The sequence below is a fragment of the Oncorhynchus keta genome, chromosome 20, assembly GCF_023373465.1.
Source record: "Oncorhynchus keta strain PuntledgeMale-10-30-2019 chromosome 20, Oket_V2, whole genome shotgun sequence".
NCBI classification, from domain to species: Eukaryota; Metazoa; Chordata; class Actinopteri; order Salmoniformes; family Salmonidae; genus Oncorhynchus; species Oncorhynchus keta.
In genome coordinates this window covers 10,888,228-10,911,497 of record NC_068440.1, presented here as the reverse complement: position 1 = coordinate 10,911,497, position 23,270 = coordinate 10,888,228, and the positions used below count along the sequence as shown (strand labels likewise).

Genomic DNA, 23,270 nt, shown 5'->3' with positions numbered 1-23,270 from the left:
TAAAATAACTGGGGTGTAAAATTACAATTAATAAAACTACACTATTACTCATGCAAAGACTTCTGAAGCAAAATAACATTTTTTTAAATGAAAACATGAAAAATACAGAATTTCAGCATGAAGACCATTGTAACGAGAATAAGCTTCAATACAATAAAATCCAGAAAAAAAATGTTTTATCAAAATATACTGTATTATAAGACAACATCAAAAAATATAGAATATAGAAAATGTATAGAATACAGGATATATATAGAATACAGGATATCTTCTGATATGAAAGTTAAGAGCCAACATTTAAAAAAATGCCAGTATCCGTGAGGGTTCTGGCAGGTGGGGTTGGGAGTGGCACCGTGTTGCAAGGCAAGTTGTTCAGTTGTTTTAATTGAGTCCCACTAGCCCGGCGCTAACGCCCCATAGTCTCAGTGCTGCAAGATCATCTCTCCCCTCAAGAGCTGGCTCCTTTACCTGACAGTCACTGAGAAACAAACACATCCTAACTTAAAGCTCACCTAAACATATACAGTAGTTATTTACACTGAACAAAAATATAAAGGCAACAATTTCAAAGATTTTAGTGATTTACAGTTCATATAAAGTAATCAGTCAAATGAAATAAATGTATTAGGCCATAATCTATGGATTTCAACTGACTGGGAATACAGATTTGCATCTGTTGTTCACAGATACCTTAAAAACATGTTAGGTGGGTGGATCAGAAAACCAGTCAGTATCTGGTGTGACCACCATTTGCTTCATGCAGCGCGATACATCTCCACAAGGTGAACCTGTGTAATGATCATGCTGTTTAAACAGCTTCTTGATATACCACACTTATCAGGTGGATGGATTATCTTGGCAAAAGAGAAATGCTCACTAAAAAGGATGTAAACACATTTTTGCGCCGAATTTGACAGAAACAAGCTATTTGTGCGTATCGAACATTTCTGGGATCTTTTATTTCAGCTCATGATATGGGACAAACACTTTAAATGTTGTGTTTATATTTTTGTTCGGTGTATATTGTCTACACTCAGAATATATACCGCATTGTACACATATACTTTTGATGGGATCCTTAACTATCATACACACAAGATACACTCCCACTGTAAATGAAAATCATCCCCCTCCAATTAATACACAAACACACACACAAAGAGAGATCGATTTAGGCTAATTCACTCTACACACTGGGATGCTACTACCTGAAGTAGTAGCCGCTCTTCTCCTCCAGCCCCTCAGTGACGGCGCAGTAGATGGTGGTCTGGGCCCCCTCCCTGGGGGTCTTCATCAGGAGCCAGGCGGGGGCTGACAGCATGGAACTCAGCATGGGGTACTTTGACTGCGAGTGGCGCCACAGCTCTGTCCGGATAACCCCTGGGTGCAGGGAATACGCCGTGACTCCAGTACCTGATGGGGTGAGTGTAGGGATAGGGCCACTAACCTTAGAATGTTGACATTCAGAGACATCATGTGGCAGAAAGCAATGCACTGTACACTAGTTATGACCTGATGTTGAAGCAACATGATTTCTTTGTATAATGTTTGTTGTGCAAACTAAGACTGCTACTGATGGGGAAGAATGGGGGAAAACAGCATTAATAGGTAAATAATCGTTAAATACAGTGATTGCATAGGTCAGATTATTTGTACGGTTAACTTCAAGATACTTGATGAATACTCTGCAACAACAGCCTGAAATCACTCCGCACCCCAATGCACATTACAAAAACAAAAGATAAGCCTTCTCAGCCAACTGGTACAGGCTTGAATCCACTAATAAACATTAGTTCCCTTATCTTTAGCCATGCATTGCTAAACCACCATAAAGTAAAGTCAAATCCATCCATAACTACGGTAAAATCCACATTGATTGTTAACCAATAAATGTAGACTAACAGTGTATGTGTTGAAGCATTTATTATGGTGTTTTCTGAACCCGCACAAAGTTATGGCCCATTGGTATTGTATTTCCATGTATTGGTTAACTGGGGTCCATTACCAATACAGTACATTTAGCCATTGAACAGGATATGTAGTGGAAATGAAAAAATATCCTAGTTACATTACCTAATTTTCTATGCACAACTAGGTTAATTCATTTGAATTGGTCTAATTTCTAACTACATGTACATGAGTAGTAATACGTAATAGAGCTGTAATAAGGCAACCCCTCACCTTTGGTCCTTCGTGCCAGCTCCCTAGAGAAGAGGAGATTGGCCAGTTTACTCTGCTTGTAGGCAATTACTGAGTTGTACCCCTTCATATCAAAGTTAAGGTCATCATAGTGGATTTTTCCTGAAAGAAAATGAGGTAGAGCCAGATAAAGCTATAACTCAATTGATGATATTTGTTTTATTACAAAAATATCTGGTCAGAATGGGCTTACCGCCTTGATGAGCGATGCTAGACACAGTGACGACGCGGCTGGGGGTGGAGGCTTTCAGCATGTCCAGGAGAAGATTGGTCAATAGGAAGTGACCTAGGTGATTGACAGCAAATTGACTCTCAAACCCATCCACTGTGAAGCTTTTGGGACATAGCATTATACCTGTGAGGAATAGAGGATTGAGTATTTAACGGATGGTTAAAAAAAAATCAGGCCCACCTTTGACAACGAAAAACATGCTATAGTTCAAAACATACCCAGAGTAACACCAACACAATTCAGGCTCTCAAAGCATGTTGGTTAAATGCATCAGTTTCACCTGCGTTGTTGATAAGTATGTCCAGACGGGTCTCCGTGGCAATGAATTCCCTGGCAAACTGTCGTACTGACCCGAGGGAGGCCAGGTTTAGTTGTTGCACCACCACGTTAGTATTTCCAGTAGAACTGCGGATCTCTGTTGCAGCGGCCTCTCCCCTGGTGAGGTCTCGGCAAGCCATAATCACCCGGGCTCCTGAGAACACGCAGTACCGTCCATCTGAGAACACCCTCATCACATTCCCTTCCAATAGAATATATAGGATCAGTCCTATCATCAGCTGAACAACATCCACAAATTTACCACACCCCATCACTAAGCCCCCTATTCTCATGCCTTCCATTGAATTGCCCCCACAATTGCCCTTAAACCCAAATTTCCCTGAGATTGTATTGTAACTTGTTTGTGTTCAAAAGCGACATCCCATGAAAGGTAATGCAAATCACAACATAGTTACAGTCCAATAGAGAAGTGGTATTTGCCTACTGTACCTCTCATGGCCATATCCCAGGCCGTCTCCTTGCCGATACCAGTGTTGGCACCAGTGATCACCACAGTCCTTCCATGCAGTTTGGCACGGCTGTGGCATATCCCACCGGCGATCCACTTTCTCAGTAAAACATAGCCTAGTTTGGAGACAAATGGCACTGAGACAAAATATCACTCTTACTTCTTCTTATGTTGACCTATGAACCTTTTAAGCCTTTGCAACAGACTCTTTGTTGTGGGAGTAGGAATTGTTTACATACTTAATGGACAAGGTAGCATATACCGTATGTGCAATTGTAAAGTATTTACACACATAATAGTATATATCAGGATCTTGGAGCTACAGGGAATAAACACGTTTAAAATCACAACCCTTAAATAGACACTACAATACAAATGAACCACATACCACGGTCAATCATCCTTCAGTGATTCTGTTCATTTCCATGTCGATCAAGATAAATGTATAATACAATCTGAAGAATTGTACATCCTGTACGTCACAACATATGTCATGCGGTACAATACTCGCTGTGGGTAGTTTATTCGTGTTTACGAAGAAGTTCCTGGTTTTGTTGAAATTAGGCTACAATTTACCGAGACTATATGTCCATGTAGAAATGTTTGAAACGATTTTACCATTACAAAAAACTGTAAAAGTAATTGAAATGAGGTCTGAAACCTACAATACATCAAGATAACTTGCATAGCAGTAGAGCTGTGACTTACTGATGGTTGACACTGTGGTCACAGCGCCGTACTTGACGAGCTGGTTTTTCTTCAATTCTTTCCACATCTTATCAGCTGTTGCCAAAATAATTTGACTACCCCAGACAAGACAATTACATTTTAGCCTGGTAAATCATGAGTTTATCGAGTCTGTCTCGTCTTCTTGAACTGGGTTGCTTTAAATGTTGTTATAGCACAAGCAGTGATACAGATCGAGTAGCTATGAATAGGTCTAAGTATTTTACATACGAGGTTTAAAGTCTTATAGTCCGATTAAACCAGGACTACTCCCTTGACCCGTCACTGACCACGTTTACATGCACACCAATATCCCGTTATTATTCGGGATACTTAAGTATTCTGTTTTTGAGTTGATGCATATAAACATCATATCCCGTTTACAATAACCCGAAAAAACTTGTATCCCGGTTATGTGAAACCAGGACAAGATGCCTGGGATATGTTGATTTTAGATGGGATAATGTGGCATGTAAACATCTGTTGTTTTTCGCGGTCTGCGCAGGCTCAGTCGCGCATATTAGGGTGTTGTGTGTGATGACTTCAAAAAGTCGGCTACCTGCGCAGTTCGATCCACCATAATCATTTGTTTTGCTGATACTCCAGACTGGACCGTATAGCATACTGGCAACTTTCAAGTTTCTGCTTATAATTTCAGACATTTGGTAGGCCATTTGTTTATCAACTACCCTTTTACTGAACATAAATATAAACGCAACATGCAACAATCTCAACGAGTTTACTATGTTACAGTACATATAAGGAAATCAGTCAATTGAAATAAATTCATTAGACACTCAGCAATGGATTTCACATGACTGGGCATGGGTACCGCCATGGGTGGGCCTGGGAGGGTATATGCCCACCCACTTGGGAGCCAGGCCCAGCCAATCAGAATGAGTTTTTCCCCACAAAAGGACTTTATTAAAGGCAGAAATACTCCTCAAACACATACTGCCCTATTATTTAAAACAACATTGGAGTTGTTGCTTATGGTAGAGAAATTAACATTAAATTATCTGTCAACAGCTCTGGTGGACATTCCTACAGTCAGCATGCCAACAACAGTCCCTCAACAATTGAGACATCTGTGGCATTGTGTTGTGACAAAACTGCACATTTTAGAGTGGCCTTTTATGGTCCCCAGCACAAAGTGCACCTATGCAATGAACATGCCATTTAATCAGCTTCTTGATATGCCAGACCTGTCAGGTGGATGGATTATCTTGGCAAAGGAGAAATGCTCACTAACAGAAATGTAAAGAAATCTGTGCAGAAGATTTGAGAGAATTAAGTTTTTTGTGCGTATCGAAGTTTCTGATATCTTTTATTTCAGGTCATGAAACATGGGAAAACACTTTACATGTTTATATTTTTGTTCAGTATAGATACATGAAGCTTCTCTTCGTTCATTACTTGTTGCCCTAGAAGTAGCGGCTCACCAGAATAATGTCTTACATCGATAGAATGAATGGAACAATCTAATTAACACCAGTAAAGTTGTCTGTTTCCTTTAGGGACCGGGAGAAAACGCAATAACTCCAAAACAGTGGAAAGATCATGTGCAAAATGCCCAATGTAATGAGTTTGACTGGTTTTAAGGAAATGAAAAGCTGAGAAAACAATGAAACACGTTTCTGATTAGACTTCAGTTCGTCTTGGGCACTATTATTTTATGTGGTTGAAAAACTGTCTGCTTGTATAACAGAGTCAAAAACACACATTACACGCACGTAGCATTTTCTCAAGAGATAATATTAATTCACTGCTGTTACAAAGACAAAATTAATATTTGTTGTATCATTTAACTGCAAAAAATGCATAAATCTGCAGGAGTTATTATATTTTACTACATGTGAAAGGTTATAAACTCCTCTCACTGTCAACTGCGTTTATTTTCAGCAAACTTAACATGTGTAGATATTTGCATGAACATAACCAGATTAAACAACTGAGACATAAACTGAACAAGTTTCACAGACATGTGACTAACAGAAATGGAATAATGTGTCCCTGAACAAAGGGGGTTCAAAATCAAAAGTAACAGTCAGTATCTGGTGTGGCCACTAGCTGCATTAAGTACTGCGGTGCATCTCCTCCTCAAGGACTGCCCCACATTTGCCTGTTCTTGCTGTGAGATGTTACCCCACTCTTCCAACAAGGCACCTGCAAGTTCCTGGACATTTCTGGGGGGAATGGCCCTAGCCCTCACACTCTGATCCAACAGGTCCCAGACGTGCTCAATGGGATTGACATCCGGGCTCTTCGCTGGCCATGGCAGAACACTGACATTCCTGTCTTGCAGGAAATCACGCACAGAACGAGCAGTATGGCTGGTGGTCATGTCAGGATGAGCCTGCAGGAAGGGTACCACATGAGGGAGGAGGATGTAATGCACAGCGTTGAGATTGGCTGCATTGACAACAAGCTCAGTCCGTTGATGCTATGACACACCGCCACAGACCATGACGGACCCTCCAATTCCAAATCGATCCCACTCCAGAATACAGGTCTCGGTGTAATGCTCATTCCTTCGACGGTGTACGCAAATCGATCATCACCCCTGGTGAGACAAAACCGTGACTCGTCAGTGAAGAGCACTTTTTGCCAGTCCTGTCTGGTCCAGCAACGGTGGGTTTGTTTCCATAGGTGAAGTTGTTGCCGGTGATGTCTGGTGAGGACCTACCTTACAACATGCCTACAAGCCCTCAGTCCAGCCTCTCTCAGCGTATTGTGGACAGTCTGAGCACTGATGGAGGCATTGTCTGTTCCTGGTGTAACTCGGGCTGTTGTTGTTGCCATCCTGTACCTGTCCCACAGGTGTGATGTTTGGATGTACCGATCCTGTGCAGGTGTTGTTACACATGGTCTGCCACTGTGAGGACAATCAGCTGTCTGTCTGTCCTGTCTCCCTGTAGCGCTGTCTTTGGCATCTCACAGTATGGACATTGCAATTTATTGCCCTGGCCACATCTGCAGTCCTCATGCCTCCTTGCAGCATGCCTAAGGCACGTTCACGCAGATGAGCAGGGACACTGGGCATCTTTCTTTTGGTGTTTTTCAGAGTCAGTAGAAAGGCCTCTTTATAGTGTCCTAAGTTTTCACAACTGTGACCTTAATTGCCTACCGTCTGTAAGCTGTAAGTGTCTTAACAATTGTTCCACAGATGAATGTTCATTAATTGTTTATGGTTCATTGAACAAGCATGGAAAACAGTGTTTAAACCCTTTACAATGAAGATCTGTGAAGTGATTTGGATTTTTACAAATTATCTTTGAAAGAATGGGTCCCGAAAAAGGGACGTTTCTTTTTTTTGCTGAGTATATGTCTGTAACTCACGTGAACTCCTCCCTCGTGGTGTACTTGAAGCCCTGTTGTGTTCTGATTGTTACGAAGGGCAGATCTCCTCCGTCCGACGCACCCAGACCAAACTCCTCCTCTAGCTCATCCACAAAGTCCCTGCGATTAAAACCTCATAAGGATTAGCCCCTTTTTTTCAGTTTTCGCCTAAAATGACACCCAAATCTAACTGTCTGTAGCTTAGGCCCTGAAGATAGGATATGCATATTCCTGGTACCATTTGAAAGGAAACACTTTGATGTTTTTTGAAATGTGATAGGAATGTAGTAGAATATAACACAATGGATCTGGTAAAAGATAATACAAAGAAAAAAACAACCGTTCAACCATTTATTTTGTACCATCATCTTTGAAATGCAAGAGAAAGGCCATGATGTATTATTCCAGCCCAGGTGCAATTTAGATATAGGCCACTAGATGACATCAGTGTATGTGCAAAGTGTTAGACTGATCCAATGAAACATTGCATTTCTGTTCAAACTTTTGTATCAAGCCTGCCCAAATGTGCCCAATTTGTTTATTAATAACTTTTCATGTTCAAATTGTGCACTCTCCTCAAACAATAGCATGGTATTATTTCACTGTAATAGCTACTGTAAATTGGACAGTGCAGTTAGATTAACAATAATTTAATGTTAGATATGTCTATGTCCTGGGAAATGTGGCTACCTGGGGTGGCAGTGGCTAGAGACTTATAACCGAAAGGTTGCAAGATCGAATCCCCGAGCTGACAAGGTAAAAATCTGTTGTTCTGCCCCTGAACAAGGCAGTTAACCCACTGTTCCTAGGCTGTCATTGAAAATAAGAATTTGTTCTTAAATGATTTGCCTCGTAAAATAAATAAAACCTCATGCTAATCGAATTAGCCTGTGTTTGTTCAACTGTCCTGTGGAAGGGACACCAATTCTGAAGAAGTTAATGACCGTTCCACAGGTGCATGTTCATTAATTGTTCATGGTTCATTGAACAAGCATAGGAAGTTATTTAGATTTTTATGAATTATCTTTGAAAGACAGGGTCCTGAAAAAGGGATGTTTCTTTTTTTGCAGAGTTTAGGTCTACAGTCAGTTTCCATATTTCAGTTAGTATTCCATTTAATAGTGCTCCCCCTCAATTTCGACATTAGTAGCAGAAGTGGCATAGTCCCTGTGGTTGAGTGTACTACTAATACTTCAACTTTTGCTATGATGACACATGGAAGGACCAAGTCTATGGGTAGGACCCACTGAGGTATGGGTAGGACCTAGTGTGCCACCTATTGTAGCGCTACCATTTTAAAAGAGCGATAGTCAAGGCAAATAGGACAAAAAGCTATAGCTAGATTTTGCATTGGCTAATTATTCATAATTCATGTAAGTTATTTTATTATAAGTAAAAATCTGGTAATCATACTGTTGGCAAGCTACACTGATATAGATATTGAGTTAGTAGTGCATTTGGAAATAATCTAATCAACTGCAACATTGAGGAAATATGCGTAAACATTGTTTGAATGAATTACTGGGGTTGATGGTTGGTGGAGTGAATTTTGTAATTTAGGTTATATAACTAGATAGCTGAGCTAAACCCATCGTCTACCAGAGGGGGGCGCTCCTGTACGTATACCGGCGCCACCGCGTAAAATTACGTTTACTGGTACCGAGCTACTAGCTAGCTTTCGCTTTGCCTAGGCAGTTAAGCTATATTTGTTTTAGGCGGTTGCCCATATCGCTAGCTATGGTTCATGTTCACATACAGAACAATATTAGATAGCTCGGCTAGCCAACTTTAGTTATACCGTCGTTATCCAGCCAGTTCGATACGTGAATTATTAGCTAGCTAGCAATAATGTTAGCTAGCTAGCAGTTTGCTAACCAATTTGGTCGGTTTGTTAGTTAACTAGCTTCGTTAGTCAGCCACTGCTAATACCTCCAGTTGTCACCTGACCCTGGTTTTATATCGGGCAGCTGGACTGGTGTTCGAGGCTACATACAGATTGTTAGCAGGCTAAATTAGTTAGCTAGTCAACACCTACGTCCTCTTCTATTTATTTCAATGAACACAAGCACGAGCTAGCTACGTTTTGAATTGTTCCGCCAGTCTCTGGTTTGGCCTAGCTCAAATCAAATGTTATTTTTAAACATATTTTGCAGATGTTATCCCAGGTGCAGTGAAATGCTTATATTTATTACTGCAGCGGTGCAGCAATACCTAACAATACACACAAATCCCCCAACATTTTAAAGACATTCAGAAGTATAAACTAGCTAAATGTTAGTTTTGTTGTGGGGCCATAACTTTATCACGGGTTGGTGTTTGAGAGCAGTGCTGGTTAAGATGGTCGTGCAAGTAACTTTTTTCAATTGCAGATCATTCTTCAAAACATGTTGAAATGGAAGATTAACTATATTAACGTTAGTTCGGAGGTAACGTTAGATTAGCATGCTACTATTGATTCTGGTAATTGCAGTTTCTACGATTTTTTGAAAGCGAAAGTGTTGACTTTTACATTGGCTGCAACATTGTAACAAACTATCTGACAACTTGTACTAAGAAACGCATCGAATTGGAATATGAATAATGTGGAAATAGTCATACAATTTACACCAAAATTATATCTGCGGGTGTATTAGGAGTTGCAAATTGGATTTTTGGAAGACGTCAAATAATCGTGTGCTTTTCAGGATGGAGATGGGCACCCCGCCCCTGTTTTTAGGATTGTAGCGAATCAGAGCGTCGACATCAAAAACGGGAAGTGGCGTAGGGAATTGCTTTCGCTGTCCTAAGCGAGCCGAAAAGGGAAAAACGGTAGCAGCCACCATTCTTCTACATATCTGTTTTTCACTTCATGGGTGAGGTATGTAAACGCATATCCACGTTTTATTGTACTTCATCCTTTTTATTTAACTTTGGCAAAAGAGTGAACAAGGTCAGAGTCATGGCATGCTTCGTGTATAGATTTAGATGTTGCTAGTTGTTGAACTCAGTTAGCTTGCTTGCTAACTAGTTAGCTAGCAGTGGTGTTAGCTCAAGCTCACGTCTTGCTGTTTGCATGGAGCCATGTTGCAGAGTGTGCGGCAGGATTCAATGCACACGCGCACTGTACATATCCGAACGTCACTAGCTACTGATCCAGGACAAGTTAGTTTGTACTACTTGTTGTAAGGAAAGTGAAGATTAGAAGACAGGAAGCTGATCTTGGACCAGCGTGCATGAGCATCATTTTCTAATCGCACCCTGAGCTACTGGTAGCTAGCTTAACGTTGCTAACTTAGAATGTAGCTATGTTTTATTTCCAACGACTGTACCCGGCTAGTAGCTAATAACGGAAACTTGATCGTTGCTTATGAATAATTCAAGCAAGGTGTATCAAAACTTTGCTGTTTGCCCTCTACAGAGAACATGGTGGCGTCATGCTAATGAGATGACGTTTTGATAATATTAAATTATGCATTACAAAGAATATACTGTACATTTTGTTTAACATTATTCTATTATTTAATTCGCATGTTTAATATATATATATATATACATTCACTGGAATGCCTCAATATTTGTTATTATTAGTGTATTTGTAGCTTTAATATATTTTAATTATATTAATGACATTTATACACTGTTCATGCATACAATTTGGTTAAGACAATAAAAATTACGTTTTTTTTCTTCCCCTTCCTCTCTAACTACAACCACAATGGCTGTCCATTTAAAACTGGACAACACATACACATGATGTCTTGTCCACATCATGTGCCAATATCCTACAACTTGATCATAGATTATCATCATAACGCCCTTATTATATCAACTAATCTACAGTTATGAGCATGGCGGACTCAGACGTCAACATGACAGACTCTGAGGTCAATGTGACTGACTCCGAGCTCCACATGGAGTGTGTGGAGGAGGATCTGACGCCATGGCAACAGCAACCAGAAGAGGACATGGAAGAAACAAGCAAAGGTGAGTGTGCGGTTTGCAGACTCAATGTAACCTGCTTCCCTGGGTCATGTCATTTTGTATGTTCTGAGACTCAATTCTCACATGCAACAGTTTCACAACAGACAACTGTAAATGGTGAGTCTGTATTGTCATATTCTATCGTCAGTTCATGGTTTTTTAAATCGCCTTCCCAGTACCAGCACCTCCTGATGACACTTCAGTGATACCCCTGAGCGATGGCAGTAGCATCACAACCAAACCTATGTCTGCCCTTGGTGAGTGCTCTGGAATGGTACACTATATATACAAAAGTATGTGGAAACCCCTTCAAATGAGTGGATTCGGCTATTTCAGCCAAAGCCATTGCTGACATGTGTATAAAATCGAGCACACCGCCATGGAATCTCCATAGACAAACATTGGCAGTAGAATGGCCTTACTAAAGAGCTTAGTGACTTTCAATGTGGCACCGCCATAGTATGCCACCTTTCCATCAAGTCAGTCTGTCAAATGTATGCCCTGCTAGAGCAGCATACAAGTGCTCTTATTGTGAAGCAGAGAAGTCTAGGAGCAACAACGGCTGAGCCGCGAAGTGGTAGGCCACACAAGCTCACAGAACGGGAACGGGACCTCCAAGTGCTGAAGCGCGTAGCAATCGTCTGTCCTTGGTTGCAACATTCACTACCGAGTTCCAAACTGCTTCTCGAAGCAACTTCAGCTTCATGAAATGGATTTCCATGGCCGAGCAGCCACACACAAGCCTAAGATCACCATGCTCAATGCCAAGCGTCGGCTACAGTGGTGTAAAGCTCGCCGTCAATGGACTCTGGAGTAGTCGAAACCAGTTCTCTGGAGTGATGAATCACGCTTCACTATCTGGCAGTCCGACGGACGAATCTGGGTTTGGTGGATGCCAGGAGAACGCTACCTGCCCGAATGCATAGTGCCAACTGTAAAGTTTGGTTGAGGAGGAATAATGGTCTGGGGCTGTTTTTCATGGTTCGGGCTAGGCCCCTTAGTTCCAGTGAAAGAAAATCTTGAAGCTACAGCATCAATGACATTCTAGACGATTCTGTGCTTCTAACTTTGTGGCAATATTTTGGGGAAGGCCCTTTCCTGTTTCAGCATTTTCTTATTTAACTAGGCAAGTCGGTTAATAACATATTCTTATTTACAATGACGGCTAAACCCTAACCTGGATGACGCTGGGCCAATTGTGCGTCGCACTATGAGACTCCCAATCACGGTCGGTTGTGATACAGCCTGGAATCGAACCAGGGTCTGTAGTGACGCCTCTAGCACTGAGAGCAGTGTCTTAGACCCCTGCGCCACTCAGGAGCATGACAATTCATTGCCGGTGCACAAAGCAAGGTCCATACAGAAATGGTTTGTTGAGATCAGTGTGGAAGAACTTGACTAGCCTGTACAGAGCCCTGACCTAAATCCCATCAAATGCCTTTGGGATGAATTGGAATGCCGACTGCGAGCCATGACTAGTCGCCCAACATCAGTGCCCAACCTTACTAATGCTCAAGTGTTTGAATGGAAGCAAGTCCCCGCAGCCATGTTCCAACATCAAGTGGAAAGCCTTCCTAGGAGAGTGACAAAGGACCAACTCCATATTGATGCCCATCATTTTGAAATGAGATGTTCAATGAGCAGGTGTCCCCATACTTTTGGTCATGTAGTGTATTTAAAAATATAGGAATATGAGGTAATGCCAAAATAAGTGTCTTAATAGGGCGATGGGCCATCACAAGTCAGAACCGCATCAATGCACCTTAGCATTGATTCTACAAGTAACTCTGTGACTATTGGAGGGATGTGACACCATTCTTCCAAAATAAAATGTTGTCTCGGGCGCCGCTCCAGAATCTCCCATAAGTGTTAAATTAGGTTTAGATCTGGTGACTGAGACGGCCGTGGCATATGGCTTACATCATTTTCATGCTCATGCACTGTGGATGGTTCCATTTTCATCCTTTGGGGGGCATAGCCATGGTAACCAAAATAATGGACATCCCAGCCGTTAGCATGATGCAATGTTAATTACTTAATTAACCCAGGAACCACACCTGTGTGGAAGCGCCCGCTTTCAATATACTTTGTATCCCTCATTTACTCAAATGTTTCCATTATTTCACTTATTTTTTTACTTACTGACGTGTAGTCACAGTAGAATAAACATGGTTCAATGGACACATAAGCCTCATAGGGAGTATATTGACTTTTGCCCATCTCTGCAGCACCATTACTACCCAAACCAATGGTCTTGACGCAGGCTATGACTCAAGTGCTGCAACCTTTTCAGACCTCCATGCCTCAGGTGCTGCATATGCCGACCACTATGTTGCCTGGTACAGGCAGCAACGCTGGGCAGAACATCATATTCACCACACAGGTGAGAGACGTGTTGGTTCTTCATTCTATAATTCTATCTGAACCCTGCCCTGATTGTTCTCATTAGATTGCTGCTGAGTAGCGAACTTTTATGTTGACATCAGTGGACCTGGCAGCGCTTCATGGACTTGAGGTTTGCTACAGGAATAATGAGCCTAGAGTCATTGCTGTGATTGTTCTCTTTTTGTGGTGCAGAACATTCAAGGGGGAGGACAGACCATAAGTGCCAAACCAGTAGGATATATCCTGAATGGCCAGCCCATCACCGTGCTGCCTGGTGGTAAGTAGCTAACATTAGACCACAGGAGGTTGGTGGCACGTTTAATTGGGGAGAACGGACTCGTTGTAAAGGCTGGCTCGTAATAGGTGGAATGGTATCAAATAGATCAAACACATGGTTTCCCATTATTGTGTCATAAAAGCACGTAAATGTACATGGTCAAGGGAATTCTCTTCGATTATAATCACAGCCGTATATATTCCCCCCCAAGCAGACACATCGATGGCTCTGAACGAACTTTATTTGACTCTTTGCAAACTGGAATCCATTTGTCCGGAGGCTGTATTCATTGTAGCTGGGGATTTTAACAAGGCTAATCTGAAAACAAGACTCCCTAAATTTTATCAGCATATCGATTGCGCAACCAGGGCTGGAAAAACCTTGGATCACTGCTATTCTAACTTCCGCGACGCATATAAGGCCCTGCCCCGCCCTCCTTTCGGAAAAGCTGACCACGACTCCATTTTGTTGATCCCTGCCTACAGACAGAAACTAAAACAAGAAGCTCCCGCACTGAGGTCTGTTCAACACTGGTCCGACCAATCTGATTCCACACTCCAAGACTGCTTCCATCACGTGGACTGGGATATGTTTCGTATTGCGTCAGACAACAACATTGACGAATACGCTGATTCAGTGAGCGAGTTCATTAGAACGTGCGTTGAAGATGTCGTTCCCATAGCAACGATTAAAACATTCCCAAACCAGAAACCGTGGATTGATGGCAGCATTCGCGTGAAACTGAAAGCGCGAACCACTGCTTTTAATCAGGGCAAGGTGACCGGAAACATGACCGAATACAAACAGTGTAACTATTCCCTCCGCAAGGCAATCAAACAAGCTAAGCGTCAGTATTGAGACAAAGTAGAATCTCGATTCAACGGCTCAGACACAAGAGGTATGTGGCAGGGTCTACAGTCAATCACGGATTACAAAAAGAAAACCAGCCCAGTCACGGACCAGGATGTCTTGCTCCCAGGCAGACTAAATAACTTTTTTGCCCACTTTAAGGACAATAAAGTGCCACTGACACGGCCCGCAACTAAAACATGCGGACTCTCCTTCACTGCAGCCGACGTGAGGAAAACATTTAAACGTGTCAACCCTCGCAAGGCTGCAGGCCCGGACAGCATCCCCAGCCGCGCCCTCAGAGCATGCGCAGACCAGCTGGCTGGTGTGTTTACGGACATATTCAATCAATCCCTATCCCAGTCTGTTCCCACATGCTTCAAGAGGGCCACCATTGTTCCTGTTCCCAAGAAAGCTAAGGTTACTGAGCTAAACGACTACCGCACCGTAGCACTCACTTCCGTCATCATGAAGTGCTTTGAGAGACTAGTCAAGGACCATATCACCTCCACCCTACCTGACACCCTAGACCCACTCCAATTTGCTTACCGCCCAAATAGGTCCACAGACGATGCAATCTCAACCACACTGCACACTGCCCTAACCCATCTGGACAAGAGGAATACCTATGTGAGAATGCTGTTCATCGACCACAGCTTGGGATTTAACACCATAGTGCCCTCCAAGCTCATCATCAAGCTCGAGACCCTGGGTCTCGACCCCGTCCTGTGCAACTGGGTACTGGACTTCCTGACGGGCCGCCCCCAGGTGGTGAGGGTAGGCAACAACATTTCCACCCCGCTGATCCTCAACACTGGGGCCCCACAAGGGTGCGTTCTGAGCCCTCTCCTGTACTCCCTGTACACCCACGACGCGTGGCAACGCACGCCTCCAACTCAATCATCAAGTTTGAGGACGACACAACAGTGGTAGGCTGGATTACCAACAACGACGAGACGGCCTACAGGGAGGAGGTGAGGGCCATCTGAGTGTGGTGTCAGGAAAATAACCTCACACTCAACGTCAACAAAACTAAGGAGATGATTGTGGACTTCAGGAAACAGCAGAGGGAACACCCCCCTATCCACATTGATGGAACAGTAGTGGAGAGGGTAGTAAGTTCCTCGGCGTACACATCACAGACAAACTGAATTGGTCCACCCACACAGACAGCATCGTGAAGAAGGCGCAGCAGCGCCTCTTCAACCTCAGGAGGCTGAAGAAATTTGGCTTGTCACCAAAAGCACTCACAAACTTCTATCACCGCCTGGTACGGCAACTGCTCCGCCCACAACCGTAAGGCTCTCCAGAGGGTAGTGAGGTCTGCACAACGCATCACCGGGGGCAAACTACCTGCCCTTCAGGACACCTACACCACCCGATGTCACAGGAAGGCCATAAAGGTCATCAAGGACAACAACCACCCGAGCCACTGCCTGTTCACCCCGCTGTCATCCAGAAGGCGAGGTCAGTAGAGGTGCATCAAAGCTGAGACATAGAGATTGAAAAACAGCTTCTATCTCAAGGCCATCAGACTGTTAAACAGCCACCACTAACATTGAGTGGCTGCTGCCAACACACTGACTCAACTCCAGCCACTTTAATAATGGGAATTGATGGGAAATGATGTAAAATATATCACTAGCCACTTTAAACAATGCTACCTAATATAATGTTTACATACCCTACATTATTCATCTCATATGTATATACTGTACTCTATATCATCTAATGCATCTTGCCTATGCCGCTCTGTACCATCACTCACTCATATCTTTATGTACATATTCTTTATCCCCTTACACTTGTGTCTATAAGGTAGTAGTTTTGGAATTGTTAGCTAGATTACTTGTTGGTTATTACTGCATTGTCGGAACTAGAAGCACAAGCATTTCGCTACACTCGCATTAACATCTGTTAACCATGTGTATTTGACAAATAAAATTTGATTTGATTTTGATTTGATGTAAACTTCTGACCCACTGGAATTGTGATACAGTGAGTTGTAAGTGAAATAATCTGTCTGTAAACAATTGTAGGAAAAATTAGTTCTCATGCACAAAGTAGATGTCCTGACCGACTTGCCAAAACTATATTTTGTTAACAAGAAATTTGCAGAGTGGTTGAAAAACAAGTTTTAATGACTCCAACCTAAGTGTACTGTAATTTCCGGACTATAAGCCGCTACTTTATTCCAACGCTTTGAACCTCGCGGTTTATACAATGACGCGGCTAATTTATGGATTTTTCCCGCTTTCACAAGATTCTTGCCGCCAAAAAACTGAGCACAGTCACATAATGTGACGTAAATCGAACGCGCTCAAAGTTCCCATCATTCTGATTATGGTAGTCATTTTGTCACCCTCATCATGGCAAAGACACGGAGAAATGCATATGATGCAGCTTTCAAGTTGAAGGCGATCGATTTGGCTGTTGGAAAAGGAAATAGAGCTGCTGCACGGGAGCTTGGCCTTAATGAGTCGATGATAAGACGTTGGAAACCGCAGCGTGAGGAACTGACTCAGTGCAAAAAGACAACAAAAGCTTTCAACGGCCGAAGTGTTTCAACTGTGCAGATCCGACTGAAAGCCAAAACAATCGCCACCGCAATGAAGTTTGAGGATTTTTGAGGTGGACCATCGTGGTGTCTAAGAATTATGATACGTAAATGATACGTAAATGCCTGTCTATCAGGGTACGGACGAGTCTGTCAGCAGCTCCCTCCCGACTACGAGGAAAAAGTTTCAAACATCCGCAAATTCACTGATGCAAAGATAGCGGAGCATTCCATCGGCCCGCACGACATCATAAATATGAATGAGGTTCCTCTGACGTTTGACCTGCCTCTCACTCGGACTGTCAACAGGAAAGGCGAATCATCCGTCACGCTGAAAACAACTGGGCATGAAAAAAGCTGCACGGCATCGGGAGAAAAGCTTCCACCGATGTTGATTTTTAAACGCATGACGATGCCAAAAGAAAAATTCCAGAGAGGAATTGTTATGAAAGGATGGATGACGGAAGGCCTAATGCATGAATGGCATACGGAGTGTTACGGCAAGCGACCGGGAGGATTCTTTCACAAGAACAAGGCATTGCTCGTGTTGGACAGCATGAGGGCCCACATAACAGATTCTGTGAAAGAAGCCATCAAGAGCACAAACTCAATTCCAGCTGTGATTCCTGGGGGCACAACAAAGTATTTGCAGCCACTCGACATCAGTGTAAATCGTGCATTTAAGGTGCATTTAAGGTGGCGCTCCGTGTTCAGTGGGAGGCTTGGATGACAAGTGGGGAGAAATCCTTCACTAAAACGGGCTGCATGCGAAGAGCAACTTATGGTCCAGTCTGCCAGTGGGTCCTGACAGCGTGGAGCATTGTCAAAAAAATCCACTATCATCAACGGGTTTCGAAAGGCTGGACTGCTGCGTGTTGAAGAGGGCAGCATGAGCTCAGCAGGGAATTTGCTTCTGGATGAAAGTGACGAGAGCGACAATGAAAACGATCAAACATCGGATGAAGCAATTCTGAGGCTATTCAACTCTGACACAGAAGGAGATGACTTCAGTGGTTTCAGGCTCACTATCTTCCTCCTCCTGTGCACTATTTATTTTTGTTACAAGCCGTGCTTCATTTAAAGGCTGTGTAAAGTTAATTTGTTTCAATGTACCGGTAGGCACCTGCGGCTTATAGACAGACATGTGCGGCTTATTTATGTACAAAATACTTTTAAAAAATTTTTTTTTTACATTCAGTAAAATGGCTTATATTCAGGTGCGCTTAATAGTCCAGGTATGTAAACTTCCGACTTCAACTGTAGGTCTTAGTGATGACATTGTGTACCCCACATACCATCAAAATTATTCTGCAATACAATTGAATTCGGGAAACGGTTTCAGTCATCAGTTGTAGAAATAAAGACAGTTTAATAAAATAAAAATCCACCCGTCAAACAGATACAAATGTTGTCGATCATTAGAACATTTTTCCTGTAGCTGCCGCTTCCATTACGTGTCGCATTGTTGTTTTTGCGACATTGCTGTTGCCTAATAAACCTGTTAATGAAAACCTGCCTATTGTGAGAGGCTCTTAACTACTGTCTCCTCCAGTTCAGGGAACCCAGCTGCAGCTACCGCCCCAGCAGGTGTTGTCCCAGCCCAGGGGCAGGCCGGACACCAGCGGCTTCACCACAGTGCGGATCCCCGTCACCCTCACCATCCGCACCACCAACGGAGTCCAGACCATCAGCACTGTAGCCTCCGGCGGGGTCACCCTCTCATCCTCCCCTGCAGCTGTCACAGGTGAGGAAGGCTCTAGTCCTTGTGGGCCATCAGTCTCTCCCGAGTAAACACGGGGATAATAAATTAAATTGCAGTCTCAGCTAATTATTGTCCGTATGAATTTAAGTGTAGTCTGAGAGTAAAGGCTATCTTTATTTCTTTTTTTAAAGCCACATTTGTGTAATCTGTTATGAATCATTGCTTTGTCTTGGGACACTAATCCCGCTTTCTTGTGTGTGTAGGGATTGTGTCAGCCAGTTCTTCAGGTGCAGCAGGAAGCCATGTTGTGAGGACTGCACCCCTCACAGTCACCCCCAAAATACAGCGGTATCAGACCCTGCAACCAGCCCCCAGCTCTATCAGGTCCCCTGCTACCAGTGGTCCGAGCACGGCGACCTCTCCTCGTGCACCCCTCAGAGGTTAGTAGTCTCCAGGAACACACCGCTTTCCTGTAACAGCTAGTAGAAATAGGTTGGTACTGCATTCATCTTTCAGATATTACTACTGTGTTGCCTGTCATTTTGTTTCACCACTCCAAACAAGAAGTGATCCATACTAATAGGATATCCTATTGAAGTCAAAGGTCATTTACTACTGACCAAGCCCACTGTTGTGTTCTGTGATTTGGCACATTTAATAGTTTTTCTTCTTATCCAGAGTTCTGTTGTGTTCCCTTTGCAGTGATTGCACCAGCCACCGCCAAGCCAAAGACGTGCATGCGCTGTGGATCCGAGTACAAATTGGTCAACGCCCTCCGGGGCTTCATGTGTGTAAGTGTGCCTTAGATTTACTTTACACTCTCCTTTTGGGGAACGTATAGAACTTATTTAGTGGATTTTGGGGTGATGTATTAATGTTATTAGCCTGGACCGTGAAGGGCTGTTAAAAGCTTCTCTTGATATGGCAAAATCCTCTGCTATAATGACATCTACCCTAAAAGCTTCTGTTGAAGTATTACACTCTTATAATGGTAATAGAGATGACTGAATATTGATATTTACACCATTGGTCCCTCTTACCTTCTAGCTCTGCAGCAAGCAGATCGCCCTGAGCCTGGATGCCATCAATGCCGCGGCCAAGCTCTCCTCCAAACCCTCCAGATCTTCCAGGTCCAAGTCCAAGTCATCCAAAGCCACCTCCTCCTCTTCATCCTTCTCCAAGACCTCCAAGGAGGCCTCCAAGGAGCCACCCACCACGCCGGTGCGACCGGTGTACCCAGAGGAGGAAGGCAGCCCCATCCTGGAGGCCGACCAGCAGGGCAAGCTCATCATGCTGGTGGAGGACTTCTACTACGGCGTGGACAAGGGCCGCAGCCTGAGTGGCGCACCAGTGGAGAAGCCACCGGGCGTCTTCAAGTGCATCCACTGCGAAAAGACCCTGAAGACCAACATCAAGTGAGTGGTGGAGTGTGTGGGAGAACGGGAATTCAGGTTACGTTCTTAAACAATTCTGCTTTGTTGAATTGACTGAAATCGTACCCTTTCTTTGTCCTCCATTTTCCACCTCTCCTCTCTTCCAGGCTGATGAACCACATGCGCCACCACGTGGAGATGACGGCGCAGCAGAACGGCGAGGTGGACACGCACACCGCCTGCCAGCACTGCTTTCGCAACTTGGCCACGCCCTTCCACCTGCAGTGCCACGTGGAGAGCGTCCACAGCCAGTTGGAGTCCACCTGTGAGGACTAGCTCACTCCCCACTCACCCACCAACCACTGTCCTACCACATACAGTCACTAAAACAAAGTGAATCTATCGGCACTTGCCATCCCACCAACATTCTCCCACACGCACCCACAGTCAAATCACATTGAATCAGCACAGGGTGCTGAAATATCACTTTGTTGGGTATTGGGTGAAATACCTTGTTGGGAATTGGGTGAAATTTTAAGATTTCGTTGCTACTCTAGTAAGCAGTCACTCTTACCCAGTGTGACGTTCATTAAGTGCATACAGCAAGAGGACTGAGAACTTTGAATGCTTCTGTGATGCGCCTGCCTTTTTTCTGTGTTCGTCACAGCTAAGTGTAAGATCTGTGAGTGGGCATACGAGAGCGAGCCTGTCTTCCTGCAGCACATGAAGAGCACCCACAAACCAGGAGAGATGCCCTACATTTGCCAGGTAAACGTTGCCCACATGGTCATTATTTCTACCGTTTCTTCCACTCGCCCTCCTTTCACACGGTGAATCTCTCTGCACTCTTTTACTTTCACTCACCGTTAATCACTTGGAAGGGCTGTTTTATTACACAACTTCAGTGAACACTTGAGGGCTAAGCCTAAATGTCTAAACCAAGTCTATATATTTAGATGCAATGTCCTGTCCTGGGTGAAAGCTCACTATATCAACATGTTGTGTCTCCTAATGCAATTCACCCTTAAAATAGTCTCATGGTTTCATGTGAAGGTGTGCGACTACCGCTCGTCCCTGTATGTGGACGTTTTTGCCCACTTCCGTGAGGTCCACAACGGCACGGCCAATCTGCTGTGCCCCTACTGCCTCAAGTTGTTCCGCTCCAGCAGCAACTACCAGAACCACTACAGCCGCCACCAGGTAAACTCAATGAGGTGACATGCTACATATATTCCACTCCTTTTTCGTTCTGAAACCCTCCTTGTGTTTTTCTTCCTATGTGTTTATGTGCAGAAAAAAACAGTGTTTCAATGCGACCGGTGCCGGCTGCAGTTCCTCTTTGCCAAGGACCGGGCAGAGCACAAGGTGCAGTACCACAAGACCCACCTCAAGCCAAGGCAGCTGGAGGGCCTGAAGCCTGGGACCAAGGTGAGGAGTGTGTGTTTGTCTATGTATGTGCGCACGTGTGAGTGATTGCTGGAGTGTGATATTTAAGCAATTTGGCCCGAGGGGGCGTGGTATATGGCCAATATACCACGGCTAAGGGCTGTTATGACGCAACGCAGAGTGCCTGGATTCAGCCCTACGTCGTGGTATATTGGCCATATACCACATATCCCAGAGGTGCCTTATTGCTATTATAAACTGGTTACCAATGTAATTGGAGCAGTAAAAATGTTTTGTCATACCCATGGTATATTGTCAGATATACTATGGCAGTCAGACAATCAGCATTCAAGGGCTCGGCCCACCAGCTTATAATCGTCATTTCTGTCTGTACTTTCTCTGTAATGGGAAAGTCTATTGCTGTGATGTATACATTTTCCCTGTGCATAATGGGAATATTAGTCATGCATATTAGTAGAGTGGTCTAAGAATATTTCTCTGTTCCAGGTGACCATCAGGGCCTACGCGCTGCAGGGTAAGCAGTACTTCCATCAGGAGTCTTCTGGCCGAGGAGACCTCCGGCCCTCCAAAGTGATTGACGTTCCATCAGCTCCCCAAAAACCCGAGCCCAAGAAGAAGCCTGTCGAGAGCCTGATGGAGCTGCTCACTAAGTTCCAGATGAGGTTGAAGAGGGTTGACGTTTTTCACCCTGATTTGATATGGAATTGACTCCAAGCTTTATTCAGACTCCATTGTGTTTAAATAAATACTGTAAACAGTGTTTAGCTTTTGTCAGACAGTACAACTTTTGACAGTTTATAATTCGGAGCAGTGTTCTGGGATGCTGCAGATAGAAATTGAATGTGTAAAATGGAAAACCTTGGACATTCCATCGCTGTGCACTATGGGTAACCTGCCTCTGCCTTCAGTTCACATCCTTTCCCCACAGTGCATCGCTGGCCCAACAGAACTGCATGGAGTGCGCCTTTAAGATTCCTGACTTTGCCAACCACTTCCCCACCTACGTCCACTGCTCCTTGTGTCGTTATTGCACATGCTGCTCCCGCGCCTATGCCAACCACATGATCAAGTGAGTGATGTCGCTCAACACCTCAAGATTTTGTCAACTCAACATTTCCCAAGTGATTTCTTCCATCATAGATGGTCATTGAAATGATGTGGGTTTGGAAAAGTGGGTTTGGAAAAGGGTGTATGACACAGGTTCTGTCTCTTTTCACTTGCAGTAACCACGTGACTCGTAAGAGCACCACCCAATACCTGGCCATGTACGAGTCATACCCAAGGTAACAATCATTTAGTCCTAATTTGTTGAGCTTTATTTAAATGAATATAGTGTGTTTTTATTTAATACGGACTGCTCTAAACCCTCTGTTGGTCCCGTGTCAGAATGGATGAGATGAGGTGCACGTCTTGTAACTACAAGACCAAGGTTGGAGATATGATGGCCAACCACCTGGTGGATCACCAAGCCCATGAT

At 43.7% G+C, this 23,270-nt stretch overlaps 2 protein-coding genes across 4 annotated transcripts in view; both read right to left on the bottom strand.

The window, feature by feature from the left end:
- LOC127909861 (paternally-expressed gene 3 protein-like) overlaps positions 1–23,270 on the bottom strand; it is a 55,370-nt gene that overhangs the window by 28,596 nt on the left and 3,504 nt on the right. The gene's annotated exons all lie outside the window — the stretch shown is intronic.
- On the bottom strand, positions 160–4,443 carry LOC118399372 (retinol dehydrogenase 11-like). 3 transcript variants are annotated; one of them, XM_035795408.2, is made up of 7 exons: positions 3,927–4,443; positions 3,200–3,334; positions 2,712–2,951; positions 2,393–2,554; positions 2,182–2,301; positions 1,209–1,413; positions 160–478 (listed from the first exon to the last, which is right to left on the bottom strand). In XM_035795408.2, the coding sequence occupies exons 1-7, from the start codon at positions 3,991–3,993 to the stop codon at positions 382–384; spliced, it is 1,026 nt and encodes a 341-aa protein (XP_035651301.1). In that variant the 5' UTR covers positions 3,994–4,443; the 3' UTR covers positions 160–381. The 3 variants fall into 3 exon arrangements, with proteins under 3 accessions (XP_035651301.1, XP_035651302.1, XP_035651303.1); XM_035795409.2 differs by having other exon boundaries at positions 2,712–2,903; positions 3,927–4,441; XM_035795410.1 differs by lacking the exon at positions 3,927–4,443 and adding an exon at positions 3,607–3,920.